Source organism: Brassica napus, chromosome C5 (genome assembly GCF_020379485.1).
Source record: "Brassica napus cultivar Da-Ae chromosome C5, Da-Ae, whole genome shotgun sequence".
Taxonomy (NCBI): Eukaryota; Viridiplantae; Streptophyta; class Magnoliopsida; order Brassicales; family Brassicaceae; genus Brassica; species Brassica napus.
Window position 1 is genome coordinate 13,780,479 of NC_063448.1, and position 17,286 is coordinate 13,797,764.

General features: G+C 34.6%; 2 protein-coding genes across 2 annotated transcripts; one reads left to right on the plus strand and one right to left on the minus strand.

The window, feature by feature from the left end:
- Nucleotides 1–2,351: 2,351 nt before the first annotated feature.
- LOC106401460 (serine hydroxymethyltransferase 6) lies at nt 2,352–5,294 on the plus strand. The gene is made up of 4 exons (XM_013841980.3): nt 2,352–3,615; nt 4,077–4,482; nt 4,597–4,698; nt 4,798–5,294. Exons 1-4 carry the CDS (start codon nt 2,617–2,619, stop codon nt 5,007–5,009), a joined length of 1,719 nt encoding a protein of 572 aa, XP_013697434.2. The 5' UTR covers nt 2,352–2,616; the 3' UTR covers nt 5,010–5,294.
- Nucleotides 5,295–10,031: 4,737 nt separating this feature from the next.
- Nucleotides 10,032–11,395, minus strand: LOC106399368. Its single transcript, XM_013839851.3, has 2 exons — nt 10,913–11,395; nt 10,032–10,813 (listed from the first exon to the last, which is right to left on the minus strand). The coding sequence occupies exons 1-2, from the start codon at nt 11,276–11,278 to the stop codon at nt 10,184–10,186; spliced, it is 996 nt and encodes a 331-aa protein (XP_013695305.1). The 5' UTR covers nt 11,279–11,395; the 3' UTR covers nt 10,032–10,183.
- Between the last annotated feature and the right edge of the window lie 5,891 nt (nt 11,396–17,286).

Sequence of the window (17,286 nt, forward strand, 5' to 3'; positions counted from 1 at the left end):
ACTTTAACTTAAAAAAATATGGTTATGTAATTTCATAGTTTACATGAAAAGTATATAGATTTTTTATACATAATATATGTTTTGAAAACTTAATTCAGACATATATTACATAAACAGAGTTTAAAATCTATATTATATTATACATTTATATAATAGAATTTAGATTCATTTTCAAATGAGATTCTATTTTGTTATCTTCCATTCTATTTAGTAAATATAATATAAATGTAACTTTACAAATCTCTTTTTTGATTTATTGTACTCTATAGTTATATAAAATGTTCTATTTATACACAAGAAACAGAATAGTATTCTATTTGTTTCATATTACATGATGTTTTTGTTTCCATGCACGTATGTTAATAAAAAATATTTTTTTATCAAAGTATTACTAAAATATAATTTAAAACTAATTTATCTAGTTACAAATAGAAATAATAAAAACATAATTGACTAGCTATGCAGTTTTTGATAAATTTAAATTTATCTAGATTTGTGCAAATATCTTATATTATGAAATAAAAAATATTTTCCAAAACATCATCTATATTGAAACGGAAAGAGTATTACAAAACAAAATAGAGCTCAGTAACTTATCTTTCATACGTCCACTCTAGGTGAAAAAAGAAAATATCTTTTATTTGCATATTTTTCACATCTTATGATTGTGGTTATTTATGTAATTGTGTTTATTCCAATGACTTATACACAAATTTACCCAATTAAAAAAAATCTTTCAAAAAATAAAATATTTTTGTGTTTAAAATTTTAACTTTTTTGTCAACTTCTTGTGTTTAAATGTAATATCAAATTTGTTGACAAAAAAATGAAATATCAATTTTTTTTTTATATAAACACGATATTATATCAAACTTTCAGAATTATTTGTTAAATTGAATATATCATATTTATATGAGTAGCTTTGAAGTTGTTTACATCCGGTAGTGAAAATCAAATATGTAAACCATGTGATGATGGTTTAGTGGTAGTCGGCCTTTGGATTGCTAAGTAATTTGGATTTTAATGGATTCCAATACGTTCCATTATGTAGTCATCCGAAGGCACTCCAGTACATTCCATTATGTAGTCACATGAATATGGGTCCATTGCTTATAACTCATATTTTTATTCGTGGACTGCACATCCCCAAGAAAATTAGTCTGAATCCTTCTCCATGTTCGAGATACCACTAGTTAATAAAAAAAATCAATGTGTAGAAATAATGCGGAATTATGACTAGCTTTATTAATATGACTAAACTACTCGTAACAGTTTTGATACAAATAACTTAACAAATTAACATTATTATAGCTAGGGTTTGGGCAAAAATCCAAATCCGATCTAAAAAAGTAATATTGAATCCATCCGAATGGGTTCAAAACTTTGATATCTAGAGAATCGAAACCAAATCTGATTCGAACCGAAAAATTTCGAGTATCCGAATCAAATTTATATACTTAAATATATTGATTATTTTAGATTTAATATCCATAAAGCCCGAGTTGTGTTAAGATAAGTGGCACGTAAAGAGGAATAGATCAACAAAAAAACGCTCTTAGGTTTTTTCCTCCCGCGCCCGCTGCCGCCTGGATACAAATTTTTGACTGCTACTTAGTATCCGCAATAGTTCAGGACTCAAGAAAATAAAGACTTTACTTTCATTTCAAATCGAATTAAGCTTTGGCGGATCGTGCTCCACCCCGGTGAACTCGCGCAGTTCCGACGTGCCCATGAACTTTGCCTTTTTTTAGGAATTTATCATATCCAAGGCAGCTTACCACAAGAACATATCCAAAATATATAAGATATTTGAAGTTGTCCAAAATACTTGAAATGTATACAAATAGTCAAAAGTAAACGTATAAAATAGCTAAACAATACTCGAAACATCTAAAATACTTGAAATATATATATATATATATATATTGATTTTCTATCCAAATATTTAAACCAAACTAATGTTTATGTTAAGTTTAGTATTTTGACATACATTATTCAAATATGTATATATGAATTTGAGTTTTAGATTTTGAGAAATTTAAAGTATATATAGATTTTTGAATTTTAAAAAATAATTTAAATGGCTTATCCGAACCCGCAAAGATACGAACTGAATCCAAACCAAAATTTATAAATACGGAAATGGAAATGAAATCTTTAATTTCGAAAATCGAAAACTCGATTAAATTCGAAACCGTATTCGAATGGGTACCCTAATGCCCAACCTACAAGGATTTGATTGGTTTAGCTACAGAAACAGAAAGAAATCACCGGCTACTACCGGTTTTACTCATTAGCCCTCGTTTCGAACAAGAGGGCGCCGCCTATTCAGCCGGTAGCCCTTCCAATTAACCATTTTCATTATTCATTTTTTTCCCCCAAATTAACTTCTTCCTCCCCATCCATAAGCTTAAAGCTTCCGTCCATCCGAAGAGATCCGAATTCGATTTCTCTTGGGTTTTGATATTTAAAGGGTTTCTCCCAAATTTGTATGGAAACTTCAACAACCTCTTCAGTATATAACCCTTAAAAGAAGCTTCCTTTGCCTCCGCCACAGCTCCTGTCTCTGTTGATTCGATCCAAAGGAACAACCTTTCTTTCTTGTCGGTTTCGATCATGGACCGTGCTGCTCAATCGGATCTCTCCTTGGGATTCAGCAGCTCCCACGCCTTGCCGCTTCCTCCTCCGCGAATCCCGATCGCCGATGACTCGATCACGCTTCAAATCGACTCCAGCCCGACGCCCCCCGTCCCTCTCCAGCTTCTCGAGCAGAGATTCGAAGGCACCGGATCGAGTAGCCGAGCCATCGTCGATAAAGACGAAGACTTTGATGATGATCAGAGGGGGGAGTTCATCCTATTGGGACAGCCGTTGAAGCTAAAACGCTGTAGAGGTAGCAGCAGTAGCAAGCGATTCGCAGCTGATCCAGAAACTAGACGAGCCGCCGTCAAAGCGTGGGGCGACCAGTCTCTCTCGGAAGCAGATCCCGAGATTCACGAGTTCATGGAGAAGGAGAAACAGAGACAGTTCAGAGGAATCGAGCTCATAGCCTCCGAGAATTTCGTGTGTAGAGCGGTGATGGAAGCTTTGGGAAGCCATTTGACTAACAAGTACTCAGAAGGCATGCCTGGAGCTAGATACTACACAGGGAACCAGTACATCGATCATATCGAGATTCTTTGCCAAGAACGTGCACTGCAAGCTTTCGGTCTTCACCATGAGCATTGGGGGGTTAACGTGCAGCCTTACTCTTGCACGTCCGCGAACTTCGCTGTCTTCTCTGGTCTTTTGTTGCCTGGTGAACGGATCATGGGGTTGGATTCTCCTTCGGGTGGTCATATGAGTCATGGATACTACACGCCGGGTGGGAAGAAAGTCTCTGGTGCGTCTATATTCTTTGAGAGCTTTCCCTATAAGGTGGATCCTCGTACAGGGTACATTGATTACGACAAGCTTGAGGAGAAGGCGCTTGACTATCGTCCTAAGATACTTATCTGTGGAGGGAGCTCGTATCCTAGAGACTGGGACTTTCCTAGGTTTAGGTATGTTGCTGACAAATGTGGAGCTGTTCTCATGTTTGACATGGCACAGATTAGCGGTCTTGTGGCTGCCAAGGTATATATATGTTCTTTCTCAATCTTTGGCATCAGTCATTAAACTTGAGGCTTAAGTGTATCATTACCAATGTTCTAAAAATCGGTCTAGGGAAATAAGCAGATAAATTATGCTCTTAAAATCCGATTTATATGATTCATTCTGAATTTGTTTAAATTGAAATAAATTGGTCTAAATTAAGCAATAATGTTAGTTAGTACAAATCCATAAATTTGTCTAATTTCTTTTGTTTTTTATATCTGATATTTTATAATTCATTATCAAAATAATTTTATAGTTAAATTCAAAACCTAAAATATGTTATATAAATGTAAAATTTATACATAAATAAATCAATAATTCCCTAGGACCTGAATAATCCTACTAGTCGCTAGTCCCCTATAAAGGGTCTAGTTACGGCTTGGCTATTTCTTGAACATCGATCATTATCATGAATGTTTTGGTTTCTGTAAATGTTGTAGGAAAGTCCAAATCCATTTGATTATTGCGATATAGTTACCTCAACGACACACAAGTCTCTCCGGGGACCTAGGGGAGGTATCATATTTTACAGGAGAGGCTTCAAGGGCAAGAAGCAAAGCATAAATCTTAATCACTGCGAGAGCAATTTCCAATATGATTTTGAGGAGAAAATAAACTTTTCTGTCTTCCCATCGCTGCAAGGAGGTCCTCACAATAACCATATAGCCGCTCTAGCCATTGCCCTGAAGCAGGCCGCTTCACCAGAGTACAAGGCTTACATGCGCCAGGTCAAGAAAAATGCCAAGGCTTTAGCATCTGCTTTGATAAGCAAAAACTGCAAGTTGGTAACAAATGGCACTGATAATCATTTGATGCTCTGGGATCTGACTCCTTTGGGATTGACAGGTATCTGATTAATTCCTCTTATTATCAACACTGGAATAAGCTGCTCTATGTGACTTAAGTACGTCTAGTTATGTGTCCAAAGGCGACTCAAATCCTTAAGCTTGTGATTTTCAGGCAAAGTGTATGAGAAAGTATGCGAGATGTGCCATATCACGGTCAACAAAGTCGCCATTTTCAGTGAAAACGGTGTTATTTCCCCTGGAGGAGTGAGAATAGGTAAAGCAAATCATATGATTGAGGAAACTTCAATATTATGGATTGTGTCTTTTCTTCCTGTCTGATTTTTTACATGGGCTTCATGTAATCTGTGTTTAGGTAGTCCGGCTATGACTTCAAGGGGCTGTCTAGAATCAGATTTTGAGACAATGGCTGAGTTTCTGTATAGAGCTGCTCTGATAGCAAGTGCTGCACAAAGGGAGCAGGGGAAGTCACTCAAAAGCATCTATCACTGTAAGGACATTGCAGATCTTAGGAACCAAGTCGAGGCTTTTGCTTCTCAGTTTGCAATGCCTGCGTCTGACATGTGAGTCAGCCTGCAAAGAATGTGATAGCACAAACCTCCCTCATTTTTGTTGCCATGGTAATCTAAATCCACGCACCCATTTCTCTATTTTACAATGTCAGCTATTTACATCTAAACTTAGATCAACATTTGTGGGGGGAAAAAAACAAACTTCCCTGTCTTGCTATGGTTGTAATTCTTCAAGGCTTGTGTACATAGTCATTGGAGGTGTGTTTAGTATATCCCTTTATGATCTTTTCATATGGTAATAATAATAGAAAATGGAAGAAAACAAACAAATTCTGGAAAATTAGCTGTAATTTCAGGATGTTTATGCGTTGGGGAACACAAATAATGTCTGTAAGCAGAAGAAAACTTGCTTCTGACCTCAATCATTGCTTTTTACTAAGGGAAAATCATTACATTCTGAGGAAGAAAGAGAAAAGAAACTGTGACAAAAGGAATAATACAGAGTTTTGTTATGAATATGTTTTGTTGTTATCATTGCATTTGGTAAATTGTAATGTTTATTTGGTAAATCAGCTGAGAAAGTTGGTGTCCTACTTGGGAGGCAAAGCATGGAATTCTGGTGAGAGTCTCTAAAAGCATATAGATTCTGCATGTTTTTGGTTTTGGATAGTGACTTATGTCCTCATCTATAATATTATATTAATATAATATATATTTCTTTTTTTTTTTTGATCAAATATAATATATATTTCTATCTTCCATATTGTCTACTTATATTAATGGTTTTTCAACCAAATTATTTTTCAAAATAAATAAATTTTGAAGGCCAAAGACGCATCTCTTCTTAATTGTTGCCAATAATTTTGATGATGCTCTTACAGCTAGTAAAAGCGTACAGATGAAAATTTGCTTTTTATATTTTTAGTAAATAAGTTCTCTAGACTGAAAACGGAAAGCTTTCTTGACTAAAACGGATTTACAAACATCATGTCATAGGCCTGAGCGTTCGGATCGGGTTCACGCCGGTTCTTTTCGGATCCGAGTCTTTTCGAGTCCTAAATATTTAGACCCAATAGGTATTTAGAAATTTTCGGTTCGGGTTCGGGTCGGTGCTTCTCGGGTCTGGGTCGGTTCGGATCTATAATTAAAATACCCATAAAATACCCGTAATTTTTCGGGTTCATATCGGGTTCGGGTATTTAGGATCTGAAAAGGACATGATATACTCAATTCCATCAACTTTAGTTGAATATTTGTCATATATATCTAAAATTTTACAAAACAACTTAAATGAAACTATTAATAATTAAAATAAAACATTTTAAAACTCTAAATTTTACATTTTAAAGCTTTATATTACTTTAAAAATGTTAAAAAATAATAATAAATGTTGTTAACAAAAGATATTTCTACTAAATCATAAAATAATATATATATATAAAATAGAACACAAAAACATCATAGTTTTAGATATACATGTTTTAAGTCGGGTACAAATCGGTTCTTATCGGGTCGGGTCTATTCGGGTCGGTTTTTTTCGGGTAAAAAAAATTTAGACCAAAAGCAGTGTTTTTAGAACCGGACCGGCGAGCAAACCGAAAATATTTTGGGTCACGGATCATTATGGTTCGACCGGATTCGACCGGGTTCGATCCGGTTCGATTAGATTAAGCTGAATCTAATGATGTTTTCTATGTATATTTTTACAAAGATAAATCATCTCAAATTAAATGTTTCAATAACCATAATATTTAGAAAATCTTCAAAAATAACAAACTGAAATGTAATAAAAATAATAAAACAATTGAATAATCCAAATCTAAAATTTATAAGAAAAAAACATTTAAAGTTTGCTCTCTAAGTCTTTATCACTCTATTCTTCATCACCTTAAAAAACATATACACATTAGTTAAAAAGACTATATTTTGAAATAAAATTCAAAATCATACCATGATTGAGTTCTTCGCCATCTTTAGGATATTCTTCAAGAAGTTTATCTTCTAATTCAGAAAAATCGAGTTCTCCTTCTCCTTTTTCTTCCACAATCCAAAACTCAGTTTTATCAATTGACTGATAATTAAAGGGATCATATGATCTTTTTGTCTCATACCTACGTAAAGAAACAATAGCATATTACCAAATGAATAATAACACACTAATATTTGTTATAAACTTCACAACTAACTAACCTGTTTTGTAATCAATGGCCTTTGCCTAGTATCTTTCCATCCATCACCCATCAAAGTTCAACCACTATCAGCCCATGTACTCCTAAAAGAGTCGATAATCAAAGAAACGTGCAGCTTTGCATCACGTAGTAAACCAACCCTTAAAGCATGATAAGAAGGCCCTACATAACCATGACCCATGCTTGCAGTTTTGCTGATCATAGGCTGATAGAACCTAGAATTAACTGCATTCATAGGCATACATACATCATAGAAAAATAATGATATAGCCATATCAGCATCATGAACCTTTTCCTTACTTTGCAAGCATGATTTTATAGTTGGTTGTGTCTGATCTTCTAGACCCCTTTTAAAGTATGAGTTTACATCCGTACTGGCCTTTCTTTTCTGACTTGGAGGCACACAAACTTGAGTAGAACCTTCACCATCATCAACATCGTGAAGTTGCATATTCACTCCTCGCTTCTGTTTTGCTTTCTCTTCATTTTCTTTCAGTGATTTTCTCATTGCGTGTTGAACTTCTGGAGGAACCTTTGTGCATCCGTTTGTGCTTCTTTTCACTCCCGCCAAATGTTGTTTCATTCTATTGATTCCACCTCCATGATTAACCTTACCACAAAAGTCACAAGTAAGAATGGTTTTCCCCTTTGAATATAAAGTATGAGTGACATATGTTCATGCTAAATCTTGTTTTTGACGAGTGGAACGTTGTGATGGTTGTTGATGTTCTGTGTTTGAATTTGATGACAGTGGAATTTCTTGATCATTCTCTTCCATGCTAAGTACACTGCAAAAGTTTTGAAGAGACATCAAAGACACAAACGTAAGTTTTTAATTATTAGTCTCACCCACAAAAACAATACCTCTTGAGATGTAGAAAATACCTTGTGACTTTGTGAGTCGCAAGATGTCTTGCAGAGACGCCAAAGACTCAAAAGTATAAGACGCCAAAGACTCAAAAGTATAAGACGTCAAAGACGGCAATACCTTGTGAGTTGCAGTTTGTTGACAAACCCTATTTAAAAAGGAAAAACTAATTATTTTTTAAACAAAATTTTGGTTTTTAAACGAACCAGGGTTTTACCGGTTCGTTGGGTCACCGGTTCCTGGGTTTTTAACGGTTCAATATGGTTTTTTTACCGGTTCAATTGTAGTTGGGTTTTGGCATCAACCCAACCCGAAATGATGTCTGGTTCGCGGTTGAACCCGGTCGGACCGCCGGTCCGGTTCGAATTTAAAAACACTGCCCAAAAGGTAAATTTTTGGTTCCGGATCGAATATTTTTGGGTCGGTTTCGGTTCGGGTCTTCGGATCCAGGTTAAAATGCACAAGCCTAATGTCAATTCTATTGTTGTATGCACTTAGTGAAGTTAGGTTTTGGGATGATGATTATTATTATGGCATATAGAGATGGTTGAACAATTTTGTAGCCATATATAAAATGAATTGTTTTTGGGCTCGTTTTTGATATTTCAATAAAATAGGTTTGACATTATTGGTGTTTGCAATGATATTTCTAGTGGGTTCAACTGTTTTTTGTTAATCCTGGACACCCGAGGAATACCAAGTGAATTGACACTTTTGGTACTTGATTGATACACATATACCAAGTGATTCTCAAGGGACGAGATTTACTCATAGATACAAAAATGAATATTTTGTCAAAGATGTTCTGTTGTGTAGAAAAAGGAGAAAGCAAAGATGAGTGAATTGTGTGTAGAGCAAATATTAAAATAAGTATTAGAAACTTAAAGAAGTAAAGATGGAGTGTCTTAAAACAGTGGGTGGGGCAGGATTTAGGGTGTGAAATTGGTATTCATCATAATTAATTGACACAAAAGCCACCAAAGGTGTGCCCAAAGCATATAAACTTAGATGAGAGTGCCAAAGAATCAAAAGACAAATCTGCTTTAGAAAGGATCCATTTTCATCATTATTATTGATTAACACCACAAAATCACCATTCAAATTAATCTCTCTCTACTTCCTCTCTATGTGAATCAAATCAAATCAAATTCTAGTTTTGATCATTGGCTTTGCTCACCTTTCTGCACCAACTATCTCAAAGAGACAACAAGCACTCCCTTTTGACTACCTCTTTTTCAACCCATTTTTTTTTATTAAGTTGTGATAGTCCAATGATATATGGTCTCGTCTCTTAGTGAAGGTGGATGATCAAAAATAACTCACTAAACTATCACTTTTGAGACAAGACTGTTGTAATCCAGCCATATAATTAAATCTAACCGCAATATGGTATTTACTCATTAACGATTCTAAATTGTCTGTTTAATACTTATATGGTATTATAAGATCTTATATGTATTTGTAAACCATGTTAAAAATATTTTTACATTGTGTACGTTAAAATTCCATATACTTTATGAATATCGAGTCATTTGAAATGATTCTAATGGAGTTTCATGAATGAAATATACAATAATTTTAAATAGTTATCTATCACACCATATGAATTCCATAAATCTATGAGAAGTCTAATAATATTACAGCTTAAAATGTCTTGACATTGTGTGATAAAAACATCAGATCACCCTCACCATTCGGTTATGTGATAAAAACATCAGATCACCCTCACCATTCGGTTATCTTCTTATGAACCGGTATATAAACTTGAAGGCTTTTGAATTTTGATATCCATTCAAAGGGTTCAAAACACATACTTGAGCTCCATATTTGAGTATATGTTTCTGAAAAAGAGGTAACATTTGTGTTTTTTTAATGTGTTGAAATATGATTGAACAACAAACATCTTCAACGGGCTGGAACCAAAACTGAAAAGGAGACATTTACTTTAGATATGATTCAGAGAATAAACTCCATTTCTAGAATTATAAAAATAAACATCAAAATACTAAAGTAGAGCAGATTGACGAATTAACATTTTCTTTTCATAACAAAAAAAAAAAAAAAGTTACAACAACTCCTACCGAATGATTCGTCTAAGCCTAGAGTCTACCCAAATTTTTTCTTTTTTTTTTTCATCTTTATGAAAGTGAAAAATGTCAGCGTTTGATATTCTCATCTATGGCTGCAGAAATCCAAAAGCTTTTTTCTTCCTTCAACAATTTCATCAAAGAAATCATCGATTTGCGACACTATACTCTCTGTCCCATTCCTCAAATTACCAAAATACCCTTTCAGATTCTCCACTCTCTCTCTAAACTCCCTCTCTCCCTCCTCCTCCTCGCTTTCCCCTCCTCCTCCTCCTCTCCGCTCAAGCTCCGCCTTAAGCTCTTCCAACGCCGCCTTGCTCCTCCTATACTCATGCATCAGTATCCCCTTCCTCATCCCCGTTCTCCCCACCTCAGCCGCAACTCTCTGCTGCAACCTCCCCATCGCTCCGGCGAAGCCGCTGACCTGATTCTGCGTCTGCGTTTGCGTCTGCGAAAGGGTTGCGTCGCTGGGAACACAGTAGACGAGACCGTTCATCAACACCATGAGTAGAAGCGAGCTCATGTTCCTCGTCGCGTAGAGTACGCCGCGGAAACCACTGAACCCGTTCTGTAACTTCGTCGACGACTCCATCACCGTCGCCGCCGACTGCTCCGACCAAAACGGAAACCTCTGAACTCGATTCTCCATCAAAGCTCTGTTCTCTGCCTCTATCCCAATCGCCTCTCTCCTGCACCCTGTGATCGCTCTTATCACCTGAACCACCATTAAAACAACCACAAAAACAGAGTAATTGACAAAACAGAATTTTGGTCCCAAAAAGACAATAAAGATTCAGTTTTTACGAGTACCCACCTGGCGAGACACCTGAGGGGAGAGACGACGGTGGTGATAGTGGCCGTCGAGGGTGGAGGCGATTGAAATTCCGGCGGAGGAGAAGTTTTCTATGGAGGAAACGGCGGACTTGATGACGAGACAAGCTTCCCAAAGCTTGGAGCTTTCGTCCATATACTCATCGAGCCATTTGTCTCCGACAGGGAGGTTAAGTTTCTGAACGAGGAGAGTGAGATGCGAGTGAGAGGTGCGGAGGAGACAGAGAGCTCTCTGCAAAAACTGTACGGACATGAAGTTGTTTGAGAGGTAAACCCTCTCGAGATCATCCATTGATCTGTTTAGAAACGAGTAGTATCCGTTCACTGAGTTTGCAGAGGACGGATCCATGTTAAAAGATCTGATTTTTTAACTTGTTTCTTCTTTGGTCGGTCGATGATCTAATTGAAAAGATGTTAAGAGAGAGAGAGGTGAGGAAATTGGAGGAGAGGGAAAAGGGAAAGGGGAGAATCAAAAGGTTATATAGAGAGTGGAAGGTGAATGTATGTATGTATACGTGTCGTATGTATATATGTATGTATGTATGTATACGTGTCGTATGTATATATGTATGACGAGTGTAAATGTAAATGTAAATGTAAATGTAAATGTAAATGTGTTTTTTTTTTTTTTGGTCAAAAAATGTAAATGTGTAAAAGAAAGAAGAGTGAAATAAGAGGAAGCTGAAGTTTTTGATTCTAAAGGATGAAAGTGATTGTTGGGTACAATGATGAATGTTTCCTACTGAGGAGGAAAGATGATTGGTAATTTTGTCTGATTTTTTTTTTCTCTGCCATTTTTTTCTTAAATGGGAAATATACATGAAGAAGAAAAAAAGTTTTGAGAATTGAAAATGAAAGGAAAAAGGGTATGGAGAATAAATGTTTTTGAAGAAAACAAGACATATTGGACAACGTTTCTTTCATGAGATTAATCTAATTTTGTGGGTCTATTGTTTCTTATACTCGAGAAATAAATTGAAAATGGGAGAAGAAATGTTTTTGAAGAAAACAAGAAAGTAAGACATACTGGACAACATTTGTTTTCATGAGATCTATCTAATTTTGTGGGTCTATTATTTCCTACACTTGAGAAATATATTGAAAATTGTAATATGTTTGTTCCTCTGCGTAGAAGCTGCCCATCAGTTCTCTTTTTTCGGGTCTTTGGAGAAATTGATTCTTTCTCTGAATAACATTTATAATGGTTGGATATAAACATACAGGAAAATAATGGAGAAAGATTAGAAACAAAAAATATTGAGCCCAAATACCTAGTATTTGGATGTATATATGATTATAAGACTTCAGAGTTTTCATTTTTAGTTTCTAATAAATACCATCGTCAACATTTAGTATTTAGGTTTAGTTACAAAACTCTTGATGTCAGGCAACTTTAAAAGTATGGCATTTTTGTATCAAACGTTTTTGATTTATATACCCGATTGTGATATTTAACCAATTCTTGGATGATTTTAAATAATATTATGGCATACTATATTACAAATTACATCGACTACAAGGCTGCTTGTTTGGCATCTGTCGAGTTTATGCATTGGAAGTACTTATATATTAAGCTAACTGACTCAAGAAAATAAAGATAAGGGAGCCATAAGAAGATTGTTTCTGTCTATTTTGGTGGTAAAATTCTTGAGGTCTTTTCAAAAGGTATTTTACATTTGACATTGAAATTTCATGGTGAAGTCTATATACTGAGATTCCAACAATGAACATTAAAACATTTTTGGTCTTTTTTTTTTTTTTTTTTTTTTTGATCAAAAAACATTTTTGGTCTAAATGTTAAGATATGAACATTAAAACATACTAATCACTAACGTATATTTGGTCCCTTTCTTTGCTAAAGATTAATAAAAGTAAGGAGCCATTGAATGTTTAGGGTTTTGAGTGGGGTTTCAATTAATTTTATATTTTTTACAATGGGTTTGGTGTTCACCTTTGATGGTGCTTCCTCCCTCTTTTCCTCCCTCGAGCTACTGATTTTGTGGGTTTTTCTCCAAGAATGTAGAAATAAGAAAAACGATTTATACTTAATAGTATTTTTTTATTCACCCAATTCATTTTATTTTTCGTTTATAACTCCTTTTTGTACAGTTTTCAACATTTGCCAAAAAAGAATAAATAGGAATGATGAGATTCTTTGTATGTATCCTTTTAGTTTCATGCACATACTCAAAATTCTTTTTAGCACATAGGTCTCTGTGATGTTTGCAAGCCATCATCAGTCTAGAAAAACTCATCTCAACCATTTATTGTTTTTTTTTCTTTAACAAAATAGCTTCTTCAGCATAAGACTATGTTCTAGCACAACAATTAGATATATTAATATTAACCGAGTAAACCTTGCTTGGTATATTAAAATAGTCAATACCTTAGATTGTATTGTAAAAATTAATAAAAAAAAGATGCCGCACTAGTGACTTAGTTGATCGAGATTGATTATGTAGTAGTACGACGATAGATTCGTTGGGAACTATTTTAATGAAATCGTAATTGATTTACAGAATAAATCATAAATTTTGAAAGTGGCATTTCGGACCCATTTAACGGCGGATATATCAAAAGGAATGTTTATCTAATAAATGAGTTGGTGTGCAAATTGTCTATATAATAAATGCAAAAGGGAGAATACATAAATTTATACATCTTGTAAGCTAAGAGTATACATCTTTGAATGTGAAAAAAGTAAGCTGGGAGTATGCGTTTCTTTGTTTAAAATCTAACTTTCAGGAAATATGGCTTAAAAATTGGCTCTTTACCTAAGTAGTAGTCTAATAACAGTTGTTGCTAGAGAACCAATAAGGCAATGATCAAGTCTTAAAGATGGCGCTTTACAAACCGGTGAGACAAATTTCCAAGAGAAAAAACCTCATCGAGAGGAGCTTCACTGGATGAACCCCATCCGCATCAAGACTAAACATGCTTAGTAATTAGTTTATTTAAAATATAATGATATGATTAAAAATGTATGATTAGTATATATAATACAAAGGATGGTGCGAGAGAAATGAGTGGTGGCAGTGGAGGAAGGGGACCATGAAATCTATGGGAAGCGTCGGACAACTCAAAACCTCGGTTTTATAAAGAGACTTTCCCTTCTTTCAGTTTTACTCCTTTAGATAAATGAGTGGTGGCAGTGGAGGAAGGAGTATTAATCTTTCCCTTTAGATAGTTTTCTTAACTGTCTACCCTTTTCATACTCTTACGGAAGGATTTGATAAGATTTTTATTTAAATGTCACCAAAATTTGCATAGAAATTTACATTACGTAAGACTTGTAAAACATTCCGGTAGAGAATCATTGAATTTGTATTGAATTTGTAATGTTTCTAATCGTCCACGGCTAGGAAAATGTTACATCCGCTTATTTGGCATGTTGATCTCACTTTTTGCAATCGCCGATGTGTCAGTTTCGGTATTTTAGTTAATTTTGGCTATGAAAGATTTAATTTATATGTAAGATATATTGCAATAAGAAACTGAAGTGGAAACTATCCGAGACTGATTACAATTGTAGTAAGATATTCTCATAAAGAACTTACGTTTGTAACGCTTTCAACCACCTAAACTTAGAGGATTGTTTTTTGGTAACTCTGGTATCTGGGCAGTCACATTTCCAATTATTTTTCGTAGGGGGTCCAGCGCCCCAACGGAAGGGATGTTAAATCCGCTGTGGCCGGGGCTCGAACTCGTGATGGCGGGCACCTCATCCGAGGTTCTTATACCACCAGACCACGAAGCCCGGTTAACTTAGAGGATTGTTACATCCATTTACTCGATTTGAATTTTCTTTTTAGAGTTATATAGTTGATGCGTTAGTTTTGGTAAATTTGGAAAATTTGTCTAGTGATCATACAAATACTGCATGATTTTTTAGTGCTTTGGTTTTGTTCATACGATATCGTGAATTACTTCTCTGTAAATCACTGATACTTGAATAGAAGTGATTATGTTTATGTATTGTGCTTGAAATATTTAAAATCAAGATGAAAGCATATTGGAAATCCGAGTCGTAGACATAAAAACATAGGGGGTGATTGGTAAGTGCTGTAACTTTATATTTTTTGCTGTAGAATTTAATCTGTAGATTTATTTGCTGTAGCTTTCCTTGCTGTAAATTTCTAAAGCACTAATTTTTTGCTATGAAAATAAAGCTCTCTACAGCCATATTTTGATTTTGCAGAGATTTTTTTTCTGTGAATTTTTTAAGGAAAGCAAAGCTCGATTGGTTGACATATATAGCTGTAGACTAAATTTTGGCTGTCCAGAGCATCTACAGCCCCAACCAATCATCCCCATAATTTAAAAAATTTGAAAACACTTTTCGTTTTTTTTTAGCATTTCTCTAATCGTTATTATAGTATCAATTGAATGTTAGCTGACTACGACTAGTGATACTTTTTACCTGTCTACCCAGGAGGAGAACTTATGATTGTTAATTAATTAAGGTGGCAAGCAACTGATAAGTACTGATTAATCTTTGATTCAGTGATTTCTAATCGGACGGTGGAAAGCTAGATGTGGAATAATTTGATTCTTTTAAGAGGGTCAACCAGCCCCCACTTGAGATCTTGAGATATGCTATTTTCTACAAAATCCTTGTTTCCACAAAATAAGTTCGTGATAAGACAATATCGTTTTCGGTAGAAGAACAAGTTACGGAAGTGTTATGATTTATTATTTAAACTGATCGTGTTTGTGTTACATAGTTTACAGAAGAGCCCAAAAATTATAAATCATCATAAGCAATATGTTTCTGTTAATTGTAAACATAAAACAACAAAGGTAGATATGCTGTCACACAACACTAGTAATCTTTGTTCATCATAAGCAAAAAATGTTTCACCAGTTTGGTTAGCAAAACCGTTTTAATTTCAGTAATTAAATATTGGTAAAAAAACTCTCAAACAAATATTTGTTAAAAAGATATCAATGTAAAATTACTTGTGAAACAATCAATGCTTTATGTAATCATAAAGAAAATTAGAAAAATGTTGAATTAAAAGTATGAAAGCCAATCATAACTGTTTTGATGTAGCCAAATATATACATACACCTAAAAAATTCATCAAATGATAAATGCCAGTTTTGTATACTTCTGGAGACAGATATGTATCTAGGTATGTGGTTATGATATATTCGTACACATATCAAACTCGTTTTCTTTTATGTGGTCCTACTTCATATAAAAACGATTAGAAGTGATGATTTGAGAGTGCTTTATCCATGTACATGAAAATTGTTCAAGTGTTTATGTATAATAATTATATATACAAAGAACGGTACCCTAAACTTGTTTTGAAAGTAATAGATCAAGACCGTAACTTTTACTCTAAGACAAGAAAGATTTCGAACAGAGGCACTGAGTAAGAATGGTGACCAACAAAATGCATGAACTGGGCTAGACTTCCAAGTATTTTTGTATCGAGTAGATATTATTGATCTAAATAGATCAATCATATTGTGGAGAGACAGAGAAGGGTGATTATCAGAAGAGCGAGAAGGAAGTGGCAGAACAAGTCATATCAAGAAAAGACAGCTGTAATTTCATAAAGACATCAAGTGGTAGATTGAAGTGTGATGCTTAAGGTTGGTAATAATTATTTTATATAAAAATTTACTACTTTTCCAAAAGCATCTCTGCTTCTATTTTTGTAGTAGTAGCTGTTGTACTCACTTAAGACTCAATCAATATTATATTACATCAACAGACGTGGACAAAATCGAGAGAGGCCAGATTTGTCAAAGGAAGTGTAACATTGTTAGAAAAGGATCTTCATTGTTCATAGAGAATCCAATTGATGACACAAATCGATAAGTACATTTTAGCAAGAAAAGATAGTAAAATAGCTATTAGCGGCATATGTGCTGGTACCATTAACTATAGCTACTCAACTACTTGAGCTCATTCAGTACCAGAAAAGCACCCATTGGCTACGAGGGCGCTAGAGAAGGAGTTCCAACTAAGCAGCAGTTCTTCCATACCAATTTAGCTTTTCGGTGTTGCTATTGTCATAACAACCGGTAGACCATAGGTTGGCCCAACCCAGTCGCTCTCGTTCATATGATTAGTAATTGGTATCTCAGTTACTAACCAAACAAAGAAAGATAAATAAACTTCTCTATCAGTCAATAATTGTGTTATCTCTTATGGTTTAGGGTTTATAAGAGAGAAGGAGGTTTTTATTTTTTTTTAACTTAGGAGGTATTGATTCATTAGTAATAGGTAAGGGTTTTAGAGGTACACAATATTGGACTTTGGTGCGATTTTATGTTTAAATTAGTAGTCAAAGTTTCCTTTTAGGAGAGTTTACTAGCTCTTAAACATAAAAGTAAATTGAG